We start from the raw sequence: 16,353 nt of genomic DNA, 5'->3' as shown, positions 1-16,353 counted from the left end.
TCTTTAATAATAGTTGATACAAATCATTATAATTTAGAATCGTCCATTCTATAGAATAAGGTTAGTTTTGAAACAGCTATTTCTAATATTAAAATTAAATCAAATGGTATAAAAATATGCTAGCGCGCTTTATTTTGTCTTCCTCTTTCATTTAAAAAAAAATTGAGTCGATATCTTCAATAATAACTGAGATAGCAGGGGGAGCAGGCCGACTAGAGCTTAGCCATGTGCGGTGTTATTATTCTCTCTAGTAGGCTGGCCACTAACGACAGAACATGTTGATGCTAGTTTTGCCATCAGCGAGAGTCTTCAAACAAAAACCAGCTGTCTGACAGCAGCTTATAACATAAAATAAACAACCAAAAATAATTAAACCTCGAATAGTGGACAATAAAATATCAAAGACACAAAAACCTAATCTCGAAAAATGACATTCGAAGCCTTTTTCTGTGATTACACAACAATGTATGACATGAGAGTACACACATGTTCATCATGCATGTCCTGTAGTTTGTGGCCAGCCTAAGAGAAGACTTAAAATACAGCCACGTAAAAGGTTAATACATCAATTGCTTTGCTTTTCCAAATCTTAATTATTTAGCTTGGATAGTGGAAAAATAACTATAAAAGTTATGATTTGAACATTCAAATATTTTAATTTTATACATTCTCTTTTCAGTAGGTATAATATACATCTACAATTAAGTCCCGATTATTTGACCACCAGATAATTCGATAATCTAATCACTTATCCGAGATATTCTAGTAAATTCAACATGATAGCGTCAATTATGTTTGATTACTTCTAGATAAATTTGAGTGCGCCAATTGAAACACTAGACAAATTCCTTGGTTCTTGATATTGTATTGGTTCACTCAATCCGATTGAGAGCCCAATCGACATAAGCTTTGTTTGATTGCGGAAAAATTACTATACAAAATATCAACTTATCAACTACATTTATATTACAATAGATCGCTATGGATGGTCGTGGTTGGCGAATGAACCACATAAATAGTTTGTGACAATTAGTTGATTAATCAATACCATCAATCATAGTAGTTGTCTTTTCAACAAGCTGACAATTTTGTGATTTGATAAAACTTGATCGGAATAGTTGCCTCCTCTTAGTCGTCAAAATCGACAAGTTCTAATTAAATTGAATGTTGAAGCAAGATAATGTACTATTTTCATTCAAGTTTATATCAAACAGCACAGTGAATATTGTGTATGCAGTGACTATACAAGGTAATTAACTGAACACTACGTCAAGATAAAAATAATCCATCCGCTTCTTCAATAGTAAAGGTATCGAAAATTCGGATTGATTAGATAAAACAATATTTACTAGTATCTCTTCCAATAATAAACAATTATTACACATTTCAAATGAATATAATTAAAATTCCAACTGTAATGAAAATTACTCAAATAATCGAGGATAGAAACATGGAGAACAGAGGGTTTTAGAATTATTAATATTGTTTAATTATAATAATAAACAAAACTGAGCAGATAACAACTTATTTATTCAACTCCTTTTATGAAATCCCAAAGATTTTTCCCCTAATTCTCAAACTAATCAGTCAAATAAACGGGACACTTGAGTAAACGGGAAAAAATAAATAAAGTTAGTTTTGAAAAGAATTATGAACAATAAACTGTTACCACCAAACACAACGTGATCAATCGCGTTTCATCTAAAACTGAATTATTTCAAGTTGTAGCCAGACGAATAACATAAAATAAATGAATGGATGACTGAGAAAATTATGAATAATTCAAATTAAAATCACGACATAACTGTGCCGTTTCACGGTAAAAAGTTTTTCTCTCAATATTCTCCTTCGTTCTCTTCTTCAGGTCGATGTCTCCCCATTTGATAAGGCGTGTAAGTTTAATGATCATGTTGTAGTAAACATTGATAAGCGGGCGGGCGGGCGAAGTGAGCCCACTTCAGTCATCCATCGTTTGTGAGAGAAGAAAGTTGGCGGCTAGATTTTCATTTTTGTCGCAGGCGAAGTACGCCTGAATCACCAGATGTTCGGGGAAGCCCAGTGCTTTCAGCTGAAACCAAACCACACAAATCAGCAACTAATTAACACAAGAAAAATATTTTTATAAACAAATTATCAAGAAAATTAATGAGAATTAAAATCAGTTTTCAGATAAGAGCAAGAGTTAAAGCTTATCGAGAAAAGTGGTTGAATGTAAAACTATTCAAAGGATAACGACATAAATTGCGCATCTCAATATATTATATTATCTAATTTAATTGATAAACAAAGAGAACAATAGCAGAATTAGTTCTAATTCTACTGATTTCGCAGATTTGGCGGTTATTAAGATCAGACTCCTCAAAATGTAGAGGAAAAAGTACATGGAACAATGTGTTCATGATTACTTATTGTTCACGGTTTTTTCCATTAATAACTTTCTAAAAGTACAGTTGAAAATGCAATGCATTAGGCTACTTACGAGCCTCGTAATTAAAAAATGGAATTGACAACATTCAACAGTATTTTCATTCAAAAGTACAGTATAACAAATGTGATTGATGAAGCCTAGAAATAGAAGTAGAGAGCTCAATTAAAAAGTGGGATTGGCGATTCAAAAAGAGTTTTCAATCACTTTGTTTTCACATCCCTTTTCACAAGCTATGCCTGGAGAGGGGTGCAAAATATATAGGCTTATAAATACGTTTATATGTGGTATGAACTGTATCATTCAACTTTTACATTATAAGTTGAAAACTTATATTCTACATTACATAACTGCAACTATATTCAAGACAACAGCTCGATTAATCAAATTCAAGAATCTTTTCATGTAGAACGTATCACCAACTTATAATAAAAAACTATTTCAATGTTGTTTCTGTTTTGAAAATTGTATCCTATTATAATTGTATAGTAAATAAAGACTGACTGTTTTGTATTTACTTCACACTAACTGATTGTTGGCCGACACTTTACTTCACGGAGTTGTCCTACGATTGGCTAATTCTCAAGCAATTGGAGAACAATAATTCTGATTCTGTCGGCCAACAATAGAATGGAATAGGTCTCATTGATAAAAAAATATATGGATCTTGTCAAAAGGTAAGGGTGAAAACATAGTGTAGCGGCGAAGGTAAGGTTGAGTGTTGAAAAGAAGGCATGTACAGGGCCCGGCATAAAAACCTGACGATTTTTGAGGGATATTAACTAAATTGTGTTTCATACAATTGAATCATATGATATATCAAATTTTGCAATTTATAGTGAATTGCATAGATTACTCACAAAGTTTTTTTTTTAGATTATGTCATCCAAATGATTTCCGTTACTTTTCACACACTCACTTAACCTAATTCTAAAATTTGTCATTGATAAATCGCTCAATCATCACTTGTGGAATTGCTTCAATTTCTCGTTGAATGACTTCCTTTAGTTTTTTGAATTATTGGCTGCTCAATAACGGTAATTTTGTTTATTCACAAATCCCGAAAAATGAAAATGTTCCCCGTCACTTGAAAGAATAACGGCATCCTGGTGGACATTTTCGAGAATGATCTCTCAAGCGGCTTTGCAATGTGCCCAATAATTTGCATTAAGTTGTTGCACTAACATTATCTTATACGGATGGAATTTTAGGTCGGAATGAAGAATTCCTCGTACAGAATTCGTCGATCAGAATGTCGTGGAGACCGTGTAATCGCTACTCAGGGGTTTTTCATGCGTTCTCACAGTACGTTTTCGTTCTGTTGGTTTCGTTTTTAAAACAGAAAACGTGTACCTGAAATTCTTTACCCACAACAAGATCGTATTCCTACTGGGAACAGGCGAGTGACGATTTAAATTATTGAAATGTCTGCGACATAAACGCTGTGTTAAAATAATTGAGTCATTATTTTTAAAATAAGCTTTAATCACTAACACTGTATGTTCACTTACCACGACATACTGGCTACTGAAATGGCAAGAATAGACCTGTTGATATACAACATTCCCTCCTTTTCAATGACAGTGGTTCAAACATAACAATTACAACAAAATCGTCAGATTAATATGCCAGTCCCTGTATTGAATGAGTCAAAACATACCGCTGCACTATTTGCACCACCAGTTGAAGACAAGCATTATTTTAAACACTTGAAGCTACCTTTGTCGCTTTACTATGGGAAAACGCCAATAGGAATAAATGGCAAATAAAGTTGATTTTATTCTTTCAATTAATGCTTAGTCCACATGTTGGCCCATACTGGTAACCCAACTTAGTCTAATGAAGGCCAGCGCTGGTAAACCACCCATCCACACATTGGCCTTCATTGGGCCAGCATGAATTGAATTAGAATAGAATTGAATTCATTTATTTCCATAGAATAATACAACATATTATAGAATATTAATACATAGGCCTACACAGGGTACAGCAACAACAAAAAATTCAAATTAATTAAATAAAGCAATACATAATAGTGGGAATTATCCCCATTACTTTGATAAAACCATTATTACTATTACTAAATACTATTATTATAAATTATAGATTTTTAATATTATACGGAAATGTATTATTACGGTGAATGTGCAGCATACCAATACCCTGACCATGAAATAGTAATTGCCCACATAGTCTAAAAAAGTCTGTTTGTTGGTCAATGAGTCCAGCACTTTGCCAATCCAAAACTAATTTTATTGCTCTAATTATAAAATTAATGTTCAATGTTAAATCAACTAAAACCATCCCTACACCCCCCCCAAATCATCACACACACTCTCTCGCATGTAAATACGGTACTGGATTTCAAATAATCAATACAAGTCGTTTCCAAGCATTTTATGTTTTGTTACTCTGTTAAGCTGTATGATTTTTTCTCATAATTTGTAAATATTGTGAATTGGATTGAATAAAATTTGAATTTGAATTTACTCACCCTTTCGATGGCCTCCTTGTCCTGCGGCGTGACACGCACCGGCGTGGCTCCTCCAGCCGCCGCCGGTACAGCAGCGCCGGCACCTGCACCACCACCACTGCCACCACCCCCCGCCTGGGGCTCGTTGAGCATGCGCACAAACGCCTCCTGGTTCTGCGAGATGAGCTGCAGCAACGCCGGGTTGGTCTGCCTGATCTGCTGCAGCACTGCGTCTAGCAGCTCGGGGTTCTGCTGCACCATCGACCGCATCTGCTGGAACTGCGGCTGCGTGCGCAAAAACGCTAGCGGCTCTTCGCCGCCCTCGCCACCGCTTTCTAAAGAAAACACATCATCAAAAATTACTAAAGTCTGTTAAATATTACTTTCGACATGAAGAGGGGAAACCGATTTCTCCTTCCACAGTTTTTAACATGGATAGAGTAGTGGAGAGGAGTAAGCTAATCGTTTCGATGGGTGTTGTGCTGTGCGGTTTTGGAAATTGTACCAAATTCAAAACTAACTGCCGTTTCATACTTGTCGGAATCAACTGAAAACGAACAGAAAGCAAACCGAACAGAACTGTATGTGTGTGAAACTAGTAAGTGCACACATCTAGTTATCAAAGATATAATTATCCAAATTATCCACATAGATTTCTATTATTGTATATTATTTATCTATATATTTTTTGCTTGTATCTCTTTTTCTGAACACATTTTTCTAATATTATATATTATTTACATTTTTTTTTTTGCTGTTATCTGTTTTTCTATATTATTTTTAAAAATTGGTGTTGTACCGTTGGAAGTTGAATAAATAAATATAAAATTTTCAAACTTAGAAACTCATCAGTATCAGTTCAGCTTTCGATGAGAGCGGTCGTGTCGGTAGTAGCTCCACTCTAATCAGTGACCTTTGCCGCTGCGTGATAAATTCTCAGGACGAACTTTTTACTCAAATAATTCATCCATTATGGCACAGTGCTTCAACTGTAAAATAAATCTCGCTGAAGAGGGTATCACAGTGAAGTGTAGTGAGTGTGCGAAAGTGTTCCACCCTGCGTGTACTAGACTGGAGTCCATCGAAAAGTTTAAAAAAATGAACTCGCAAGCCAGAGCTGCGTGGAAATGTGCGAGCTGTAAGCAGGATAAAAATAACGCAGGTCAGTCGGACATTACCTTAAAAAATTATCCTCTGATCTAATAGAGAATCTACGTAAGGAAATAAACGATCTGAAATCCTTCTTCAACTCAAAATTGGGCGACCTGGACACGAAATTGGAAAAGTTAAACACCAAAACAGAAACTATAAAAACGCAACTCAACACCCTCACGGAGGATCATAATTCTTTAAAACTAAAATTTCTCAATCTCGAAAAAGAAAACTTGGAGGATAAAAAACATGTTCAGAGGCTAGAAAAAGAAATTCACGATCTACAACAATATACTAGAAAGGACAATGTTGAAATAGTAGGTATTCCCGAAACCCAGGGTGAGAATTTACATGTCGTCATGAAAGCCGCCGCAAAATCGTTGAATATGGAGTTCAAGAATGAAGACCTATCTATTGTCCACAGGATGCCAACCGCTAAAGGATCCACTTCCATCGTGGCCAAATTCAGTTCCAGATTGAAGAAAACAGAATGGATCACCGCGGCACGCAAAAAGAAAGGCATCAAATCAACCGATGTATGCGACAAGCTGCCCTTATCAAACGTATATGTGAATGAACACCTCTCTCCCTACTACAAAGGACTACTTGGCAAAGCTAAGAATTTAAAAAAGGACAAAAAACTAACCTTTGTCTGGGTCCGTGATTGCAAAGTTTTTGTTAAAAAATCTGAAAACTCTCGCACTCGGAGAATTATGAGCGATGATGATTTAGTAGAATATAATTAGTATTTAATTATACAAATGTCCAATATTTCCTAAAAATATTCAAAATTGCGCAGTAGGCTGGTTATAATGGGTTTTTCTTTTAGTGAACTTGAAAGTTTTTTTTTTTAATTTAACTCTTTTCCTCTTCTTTTTTTTAATCTCATTTCTGTTATTGTATTATAACTTTCCTTATTTCATTAACGTTACTGATGAATGATGAATATGGCTTTGATGGGGTGATTGATTTGGAATGTTTCGATACGATTGAGAGCGATGATATTTTAAATTTTGATCCTAACTCTCATTTAGATGAAGTAATAGATAATGTTGTCTCTTTTAATATTATACACATGAATATACGTAGCTTAAGAAAAATTACAGGACTAAAATATCAAATTACAAAGGTAATAGTAAGAAAACTTGGAACTGCATACAGGAAATTTTAGACATACAACGTACACATAAACCACCCGAAATCGACCCAGACATTATGAATAAATATTTTTCAGAAGTAGGAAGAAACCATGCAGAGAAAATCCTCAACAGGTCCACACGAAATCCAGTTAACTTACAGTATCCACCTTGTGCAGCGGCTGACACTCCAAAATCATTCTTTATGCATCCAACAAGTTATGAAGAGGTACTAATAATGATTAAAAGCTTAAAAATTAGCTCCTCTCCGGGAGTGGATGGAGTAGGCAACATATGTTTGAAAAATATAGCAGAGTTCATAGCCAAACCATTGTCAATTTTATTTAATAAATGTTTCGAGTTAGGCAATTTTCCTTCACATTTTAAAATAGCTAAAATAATTCCTCTCCATAAATCAGGTGACAAAAAAGCTCCTGAGAACTACCGTCCTATCAGCCTTATAAGCAACCTGTCTAAAATATTTGAAAAGATAATAAAAAAACGAATGGTCGAATATCTTGAAAAGTACAAATTTATTGCTGTAAATCAATTCGGGTTCAGGAGGGTAAATCCACCGAAGATGCAATGACTGAGTTGGTTAGAATTGTAACGGAAAACTTTAAAAACAGTAGAAAAACTCTGGCTGTGTTCTTGGACCTGGCGAAGGCCTATGATACCATTCCTCATAAAGTCCTTCTACGTAAGCTAGAGAGAATAGGTATCCGGGGAACGGTGTTAAATTTATTTAAAAGTTACCTGCATGAAAGAATACAAATCCTTGACACCAGTAAACTGACATTGACCGACTACGGTCTTCCACAGGGTACAGTGCTCTCCCCGTTATTATTTTTGGTATATATCAATGATCTATTGAAAATTGACATCAATGGATGCCATTCCATCTCCTTTGCAGATGACACGGCCTTAATTTTTACTGGGTCAAATTGGCGGGAGGTTAAGTGTTTAGCCGAGGCTGGTCTGGCTAGGGTTAAATCTTGGCTGGATCACCACACGCTGACACTTAACATAAAAAAAAGTGTGTACATGCTTTTCTCTCCATCAGAAAGGTCTATCCCTACAGAGCTATTTCAAGATGGTGTAAAAACTCACTCAGACTCCTGTACATATTATAATCATTATGTAGAGTTGGAAGGGTTGCAGGAGAGGGATGAAAACTGTGTATGTCAGGCATTGATAAGAGTGAGGGAGACAAAATATCTGGGAGTCATGTTAGATTCACAACTCAAATGGAACGCTCACATTGATAATATATGTAAAAAGATGAAACATATTATACATAAATTTTACAGGTTAAACGGGTTAGGTGATTTAATATATTACTATTAATTTACTTTGCTTACGCCCAGTCAGTATTACAGTATGGCATTAGGGTATGGGGTGGGGCATTGGACGTACATTTTAACAAAATCTCCTTAATTCAAAAACACTTAATTAAAGCAGCACTTGGTCGACCCAGACGTTACCCTACAAATCTCCTTTTTACAGAATTCCCAGTTTTAACAGTTAGGCAACTATTTGTGAAAAACATAATATTATACATAATTAAAAACAGAAATCTATTTACACCTCAAGCTCGAACCTACAATTTTCGAATGCAAGATAATTATCAGATTAACAGAACTGACATGACTGTATGCCGAAGACAATTTCCTTACATCTGCAATAGACTCATCAACCTGCTACCAGAAAACTTAATAGCAAATAGAACAACAAAAGCAAATCCTAAAAAAATAGCAGAGTGGATAAAATCAATAAACACTTCTCAATTCTTACAAACATAATATAATATTAAATATCACCATCATCTCATTTCACTAACTACAGTTCATCAATAATTGTATCAATTCTCAATTATATTTCAGATATATTCCTTCCAACACAATATATATCAACATTGACTTATAACAGCAACCAATCATAAATTTAATATAGCAGTAACTTACTCCATTTGTATTACACTTCAACTTTCCTCATATTATCAGTATTCTGTACATTTTTATTGTCATACATATTTGTATTAATTTTTCTTCTCTTTCACTTGTGTATTGTACTTTTTATGAATTTTTTTGGTACTCGCTGCCAGCACTCAAACCCTTGGTTTTGCAGGCAGCGCCTATTATGTTATTTTGTGTAACAAAGTTTTTATTTATATGAATACTTTGATTGTCTATCTTGCTTAACTTTGTTTTGACATTTATCATTGTTTTGTATTATATTTGAAATGGCAAATAAAATTTGATTTAAAATTTGATTTGATAAAATTTGATTTGAATACAGTTTTACAAAAATCAATATGAATAATTAATTAATCAAGTGAATTAAATGTTCATCAATTAAACAAATTGATGGAAGGAACGGTTACATGAATCTGCCGGTCTGTTTGAGAGGAATGCTCTACTCACACTAGCATGACTCAAATCGAACGACTCAGTCGCAGATACATCAGTCTCTCGGAACTTGACTCCAGTCGCTTTTCATGCCCAATGTAGCCGTTCGACTTATTTGAAATAATAATTATCGGCGTATTTTTATCAAGATTTTTCGTGATCTTCAAGTCAATAATTATGTAATAACTTTTGCGAAATTTTACTAAAATTTAATCAACTTAATAATTGGACGTTTGCTCGTTAGGTCATATTCGCTGAACGTAACGCTCTGGATACTCGTCAGATTTCGTATAATAAACTTGCTGCGCAACTCCCTTTTACAGAACCGTCTCACGCAATTAAAAAAAAAACTCAAGAATTTATAATCTTGGAGGCAACGGTGTAGTTCTGTTGAATCGTCTCATGTTTACAATAAATTACAATCAGTCGGTCGATCTTCCCCTTTCAATTTATAATAAATCCACGAGTCTTAGCAGAGTGAACAATTTGTACTCTCAATTTTTTCATCAGATTGAAGTAGATTACCGTGTAGAAAATAGTTTAGATTATTTGATCAGCAATCAATTACCTGCAACTTCGACGGGTGGTGACGTATCGTTTTCTGAAGGAATTCCGGTTATTAGATATTCGACCGCTCGGTCGGGATTATTAAAACTAGCCCTAAGCGCTGCTTCCACCTAAAAAACACAACAAACACCAATTGTCAAACAGTAACTGTCATAACTTCATTTCAATTTGAAAGAAAATTTGCTTTACAAAATTATGTCATAAGGTATCACAGGTTAGAAGTTTTACGTGATAGTAATCTAAGGTAGGTACTAAAAGTAGTTTATTTTTCTTTATTTCTGCAGAAAATAAATAGAACTATTCCAATAACCAGTGTAACACAAGAATGCATAGTGATATACTGCATTACTTAATAAAAATATATAATTGGTGAATATAATATCTAAATTTCTGCTACAAAACTCATGCGAATATAACATGCGACAATTGAAAAATTAAGGACGAATTGAATTCAATCCATTTATAATTATTTCATCAATGAGAATTACAGATTATATTAAACAATAAGCAAACTATACAGCGACCTGGTTTATGTGCTTGAAAATTTCCTAAGACCATTCAAGGCTAACAAAACCCAAGCTCTATGGCTCTTGTAACATATTTCATATCCATTGATTGCACATACCAGGCAGATTGGCCGTTTTCACATTTACCGACACTCGGAATTATTGTCCTCAGATTAGCTGAAAATCGGCTGTTGGTGGGAATTAACCAATCAGAGGACAATTCGGAATGTCAGCTGACAATCGGTAAGTGTGGAAACGGCCATTTATGTCGGTGTTGTTTCACTACTTTGATGCTGTACGATATTTTGTATGCTTTTAATAGTTTGTATATTTAATTACTTCGATTTACATTTGTGAATGAAATATATATTCAATTTCTATTCTATTCACATAATTTGTTAATGATAACTGAATCTAGTAGACATGACATATTACATACCTGGTCCCTATCGTATCCCATATCGATAATATTTTGAAGAATAGCATTGTATTCGTCGCCCATCAGAAGCGCTGATTCGGCCTCCGAGATATTGGCTTGCTGAGCTGACTCCGCGCCACTAGCCCCCCTACAATGGAATAAAAAATAATTGGTCATTCATATGTGCGAGTATTTCAACATAATGGCTTTATTATATAAAATTATCAAAACATTTCAAGTAATATAAACATAATATTGCTATTAAAAGCCAAAACCTAACCTCTTCAACTTTTTCTTTATCTAATTAAACAGAGCCTTTTATGTTATGTTTATACACTAGTGAATTCGTATGGCTTTTGTTGGAGAGGAAGGTCCCACCTCGCCTGAATATTTATTTAACCTGTCAATGGACCTTACGACAGTCATACTTCAGCCGGGGTCGCCAATCTAACGAGCCCACCAATCAGAAACTTTTTGTGATTATGTAAAAAATTGTAATATGTAATAATTGAAAAAAACTAGACAATTTAAAATCTTGCAGATCTGAGGTATCACCTATTAAATGCCGAGTGACCTGACTGGCTCAGGTATTGTGTCACACTTTTCAGATAGCACCTGATCAATTTCCAAATTTAGTAAACAGTTGTCTATTAAACAGTTGTTAGTAAACTGTCTACTAACTTTGATCAATTTCAGGTCCTCTGACAAGACTAGAAGTTTTGACTGCTGCTTTGAAAGTGAATGTATTAGTATTTGCTGCTAACCTGTCATCACTTTGACTGGCGGGGGTGGTGGCGGGTGTGGCAGGGGCAGGGGCGGCAGCCGCGGGCGGCGCAGGAGTGGGGGCGGCCGCTGTCGAATCGCTGGCTGCCTTCGGCTTCGAAACCATCACCACGATGAACTTCTTCTCATCGATGTTGTACTCGCTGATCGTCGAGTCATCGGTCAGGATTTTTCCTGCAAAACCATACCTCATTTCAACATAACAAATTCAATATTTTGTGACACTTCTAGCATCAACATTAAAAATTTCTAGTTTTCTAGAGAAAAATGAAAATGACTTGAAAATGAAAAGTGAGAGCAGCCTCATTCTCTCTTCAAAACTTTTGTTTATCAAAATTTGGAAGAAAGACAGTTTTGGCAAAAAGTCAACATACCAGAAATTGTGTCAGTGTCGGTATGTGCGTGTGAAAGGTTCCAACAATTTACGAGATTGTCGGCTGGATTTGTGTCTTCGCAAAATCGGCGTGTGTGAAAACGAACATTAGCTGACTGTGATTTGCTCTTAAATCATAGAGAGTAAATCATCTACGAGAAAAATCCAATTCACATGAGCCAAAAAATGATCAACTCCCTGCCGCACCATCTTAAGAACATTGACAATAGAGTGCAGCTCAAGAAAAAATTGAAGGACTAGCTGGCTGATAAGTGTTATGACATGAATGACTTTTTGTTGTGATTTTTTTTGTAATATGTGACGATTGCCAAACAATTTTATTGTTGTACATGCAAAGAGTAATAAATTCAAATTCAAATAGAAATCTGCTAGGTGTACAATCATCAGGACAATATCATTATCTACTACCAAATATTAGCAACTCGAAGCAATTAAGTAGGCTACAAATTGATAAAAAGTACTAGATTTTTAGTAAGGTTTGAGTAACTTATCAATGGTAACTATCCTATTATCACACTTAACTACAAACTTATTAGGGGTGAGTGTGATGATATCCCTTTCTAAATAAATTCAAATAAAAATCTGCTAGGTATACAATCATCAGGACAATACGTTATCCATTCATTACCTACTACCAAATATTAGCAACTCGAAGCAATTAAGTAGGCTACAAATTGATAAAAGTATCAATGGTAACTATCCTATTATCACACTTAACTACAAACTTATTAGGGGTGAGTGTGATATCCTTTTCTATGTTCGAAATAATATTCAAAGAATTTAGAGAAAAATTGTAGTGTACTCTTGGTAGAGCTGGTCTGAATGCTGCACTAGTTAATCTGTTGGGCGTCAGTATTGATAATCAACTTAGCTGGGAACAGCACATAAGCAGAGTATCCAAAAAGCTATCAAGAGTATTATATCTCATCAGAAAAATGACAAATCAACATGACATTCAGCACCTTTTGATGTTGTACAATTCAGTATTCAACAGTCATATCCAAAATATGACAACCTACTTTGCGTACATTCGGCTCAGGTGGAGGACATCCTATTGCTCTAAGATCAATCACTTATATCGATTACAAGGCTCAAGCAAGGTAAAACCATTCTCCGTTGTTTGGATCTACACGTGGTCTATGGGCAGTATATTCTGGCTTCTATCCCATACGTTAAAACTCACCACAAATCCTTTACAGTAAGAGGACAAATTCATGAACACAATACCAGAAGAAGAGTCAACATCAACATACAAGGTTTGCCTTCATCGCTTCAGAAAGATTGGTTCAGTATTTTCAATAATGTAATAACTCGGTGGCTGATTGAGAGGAGCTATCAACATATATAGTCTAAACGAGTATTTAGACGACAACCTGAATGACCTGATCTCAAGGCAGTCTCTTGTTAACCGAGTTAGCCTACTACATGTATTTTGTGAAAATAAGTCAGAGTATGACTAAATAGTTTTGGTATTAACGCCGTGCTCTATCCAGGAAAGCCTGGTCATTGATCTAAATATTGGGAATTATGGATTTATCTTCCTTACCAGCATATATAAGTCTTTGATTATCAGCCGGGTAGTCTTTTCCTTTTTCTTGTTGTATCTTTTCTTTAAGTTGTTTTACCTGAAACAAAATAGTGATGATTGAAATTTTGAATCAACAAACTAAAATAATGAGTCAACTAAGCAAAGAATATTTCATTTAATACTATCTTATATTTCAATTATGCTTTCTAGACATATATATGAATCCTATACTCTCATAGAATTCAACTTATGGATAAGCTGTTATACAAGACTAAACGCAGCTTCATAAATATCAAGGATTTTAAAATTAATTTTAAACAAGAAATTTGAGCGGACAATTTTTTAACAACTTATTTACAGATTAGGTCTCATCTCATCATAAAGATTAATAGTTACTGAATGTTTAAACTTTGAACTTTCTTTTTTTTTACTTGGAGAGATAAGAGAACAGCTTATCAAGTATTTTTTCATTTCTTGCACAAATATTTATATGATTATTATAGTTACACACAGACGGATGTTGTTATGATCTTTCTAAGAACACACATTAGATGCATTATGTTTAGAACAAAAATTCTCTAGGTACTGAATTGTATTACTTTTTCAAATAATAATCAACTAGGATTAAGCTTTACTAAGACCTGTAGGCTTTTTGTTCATAAATGACAATTGAATTAACAAGTTTAAAACAATAGCTTTAAAACATTTTCAGTAAGTGGACTAAATGTGCTAATATTTATATTCAATTATAGTTGGTTATTATTTAAATGATATTTTGTGAATATTATTATGCAAATAAAAAATAAAATAATATTAATTTATTACCTTTCAATAGACCAAACATTAAAGTTAATTATTTCAAGTATGTTACGTAAAGATAAAAAGTTGAAACCTAACCTTACTTTACATGTTTGTTCATTTAGGCTAGTTAGAGCATAACCTATAACTTACCTTTATTAACAAAGTATATTTAAACAAAATAATGAGAATAGACAACCACTTTTATCAAAAAATATAATAATAATGGATAACATAACCATGGAATTCATTGGTTATTGATAACATTGACTATTTCATTTAAAAATTGAATTTTTATTCTTTAAAATATATTAGTTCAACTTATATTGATTTCAGTAGACACTGAGTCACTGAAGTTGAAGTTTATTTTATTTAATAAAGTAATGTTTAATAAATTATTTATTAGATCTACTGTACTGCTTAAAAATTCCACATTGAAAAAATAACATACAACGAAAAGGGTTAGGATTGAATGTCATGGTTAAAAGTTGAAATGTAAAACTTGAAGAAAGTAAAAACTACAGTTTCAAATATAATGAATTATTAAGGCTTTGTATAATTCAATTTTGTATGAAGTCATTGTTTTTTTTTTTTATTGAATCAATTGCAAAATATATTATAAATAACATTTTCGGCGAGGCATGTCAACTTACAGTTTGCGTCGGCTCTATGTCCACTTGAAAAGTCTGTTGTTGAAGATTTTTGAACGTGATCAACATTATTTACAAATTTTATTATTCACTGTCACTAACGAAAACTAAAAATTGTAGACGTTAGAAAAATACTCAAATGATGATATTGCACTTAGCAAGGCGCCATTTACCTGACATCATTCACGCAATGAAAATGGAAAATGGTGATGAAACATGCACTACTCCCAACTTGATTTAAATAACTTATTAAAAAATAAATAACTCAGAAAGATATTTAATATGTCTGGTTTTCGAGTTTTTTTAAATTGGAAACTGATATTTTTGAAATGACAGGAATGTAATGTTTTAAAATTGGTGTTGATATTTTTGTGATGTGAAGTATGGTGAAGTATTATGTTCAAGTACTGTTGTAATACGTAATTTAAGAGCATAAAATAGCACCTGTTTCGAAAAAGTCGACGTAATTCAGCTAATTGTATTTTTCAATTTTGAATGAGAGAATTATAGTAAAAGTAAATCATTCAGATGTATCCGTATGCATTATTATTCTTAGGTTGGTAGAGATTATGGAGGGAGTTTTTGAAAACTCAACAACTCTTCAAATCTGGAACGTGAATTTTTCAAACAAGTCACAGAGATTATAAGCTGTTATCAACACTGTATTTTTTTATTTGGTCAAGAAAGTTTTTCAATGAAATTCTACTGATAAATTTATATTTTATATAATAATAATTATTATTTTAATGGCAAATATAATTTATATTTGCATTGATTCGAGTCTGGAGACAAATCACCAGTATTTTGTAGTATACTGTAGAAGGTATAGGTCGATAGGTACTATCGTAGAGAAAAGATAGCATAAAGGTCATTACAGATCCAGCTATTAAGCTGGTAATACGTCTTCGGAAGACGTAGGTAGCCATCATATCTCCCAAGATTAAAAGCTACGCTACGCTGGAGTGAACAGGAAAAATTTTGTAGCTTGGATTTAACTTTGGGAGATGGGACGGCTACGTCTTCCGAAGACATATTTCTAGCTAAATGTACAGGTAGCTGGGTATGTGATGACCTACAGATAGATAGCTTAAGATTTAAGATAATTGAATAGCAGG

The 16,353-nt window shown here is 33.7% G+C and overlaps 1 protein-coding gene across 1 annotated transcript; it reads right to left on the bottom strand.

The window, feature by feature from the left end:
• Positions 1-630: 630 nt before the first annotated feature.
• Positions 631-15,670, bottom strand: LOC111052744 (UV excision repair protein RAD23 homolog B). Its single transcript, XM_039430210.1, has 7 exons — positions 15,242-15,670; positions 13,809-13,887; positions 11,850-12,042; positions 11,107-11,233; positions 10,163-10,271; positions 4,920-5,233; positions 631-2,068 (listed from the first exon to the last, which is right to left on the bottom strand). The coding sequence occupies exons 1-7, from the start codon at positions 15,305-15,307 to the stop codon at positions 1,958-1,960; spliced, it is 999 nt and encodes a 332-aa protein (XP_039286144.1). The 5' UTR covers positions 15,308-15,670; the 3' UTR covers positions 631-1,957.
• Positions 15,671-16,353: the final 683 nt, after the last annotated feature.

This window comes from Nilaparvata lugens, chromosome 6 (assembly GCF_014356525.2).
Source record: "Nilaparvata lugens isolate BPH chromosome 6, ASM1435652v1, whole genome shotgun sequence".
Taxonomy (NCBI): Eukaryota; Metazoa; Arthropoda; class Insecta; order Hemiptera; family Delphacidae; genus Nilaparvata; species Nilaparvata lugens.
This window is presented reverse-complemented; position numbering and strand designations above follow the sequence as displayed.

Excerpts from the sequence above, each read along its gene's own strand:
- LOC111052744 (XM_039430210.1), bottom strand. The coding sequence starts at position 15,307 with ATGTTGATCACGTTCAAAAATCTTCAACAACAGACTTTTCAAGTGGAC. Across the intron at positions 12,043-13,808 it reads TCAAAGACTTATATATGCTG|GAAAAATCCTGACCGATGAC; the intron begins GTAAGGAAGATA and ends ATGGTTTTGCAG. Across the intron at positions 10,272-11,106 it reads TGGGATACGATAGGGACCAG|GTGGAAGCAGCGCTTAGGGC; the intron begins GTATGTAATATG and ends TGTGTTTTTTAG.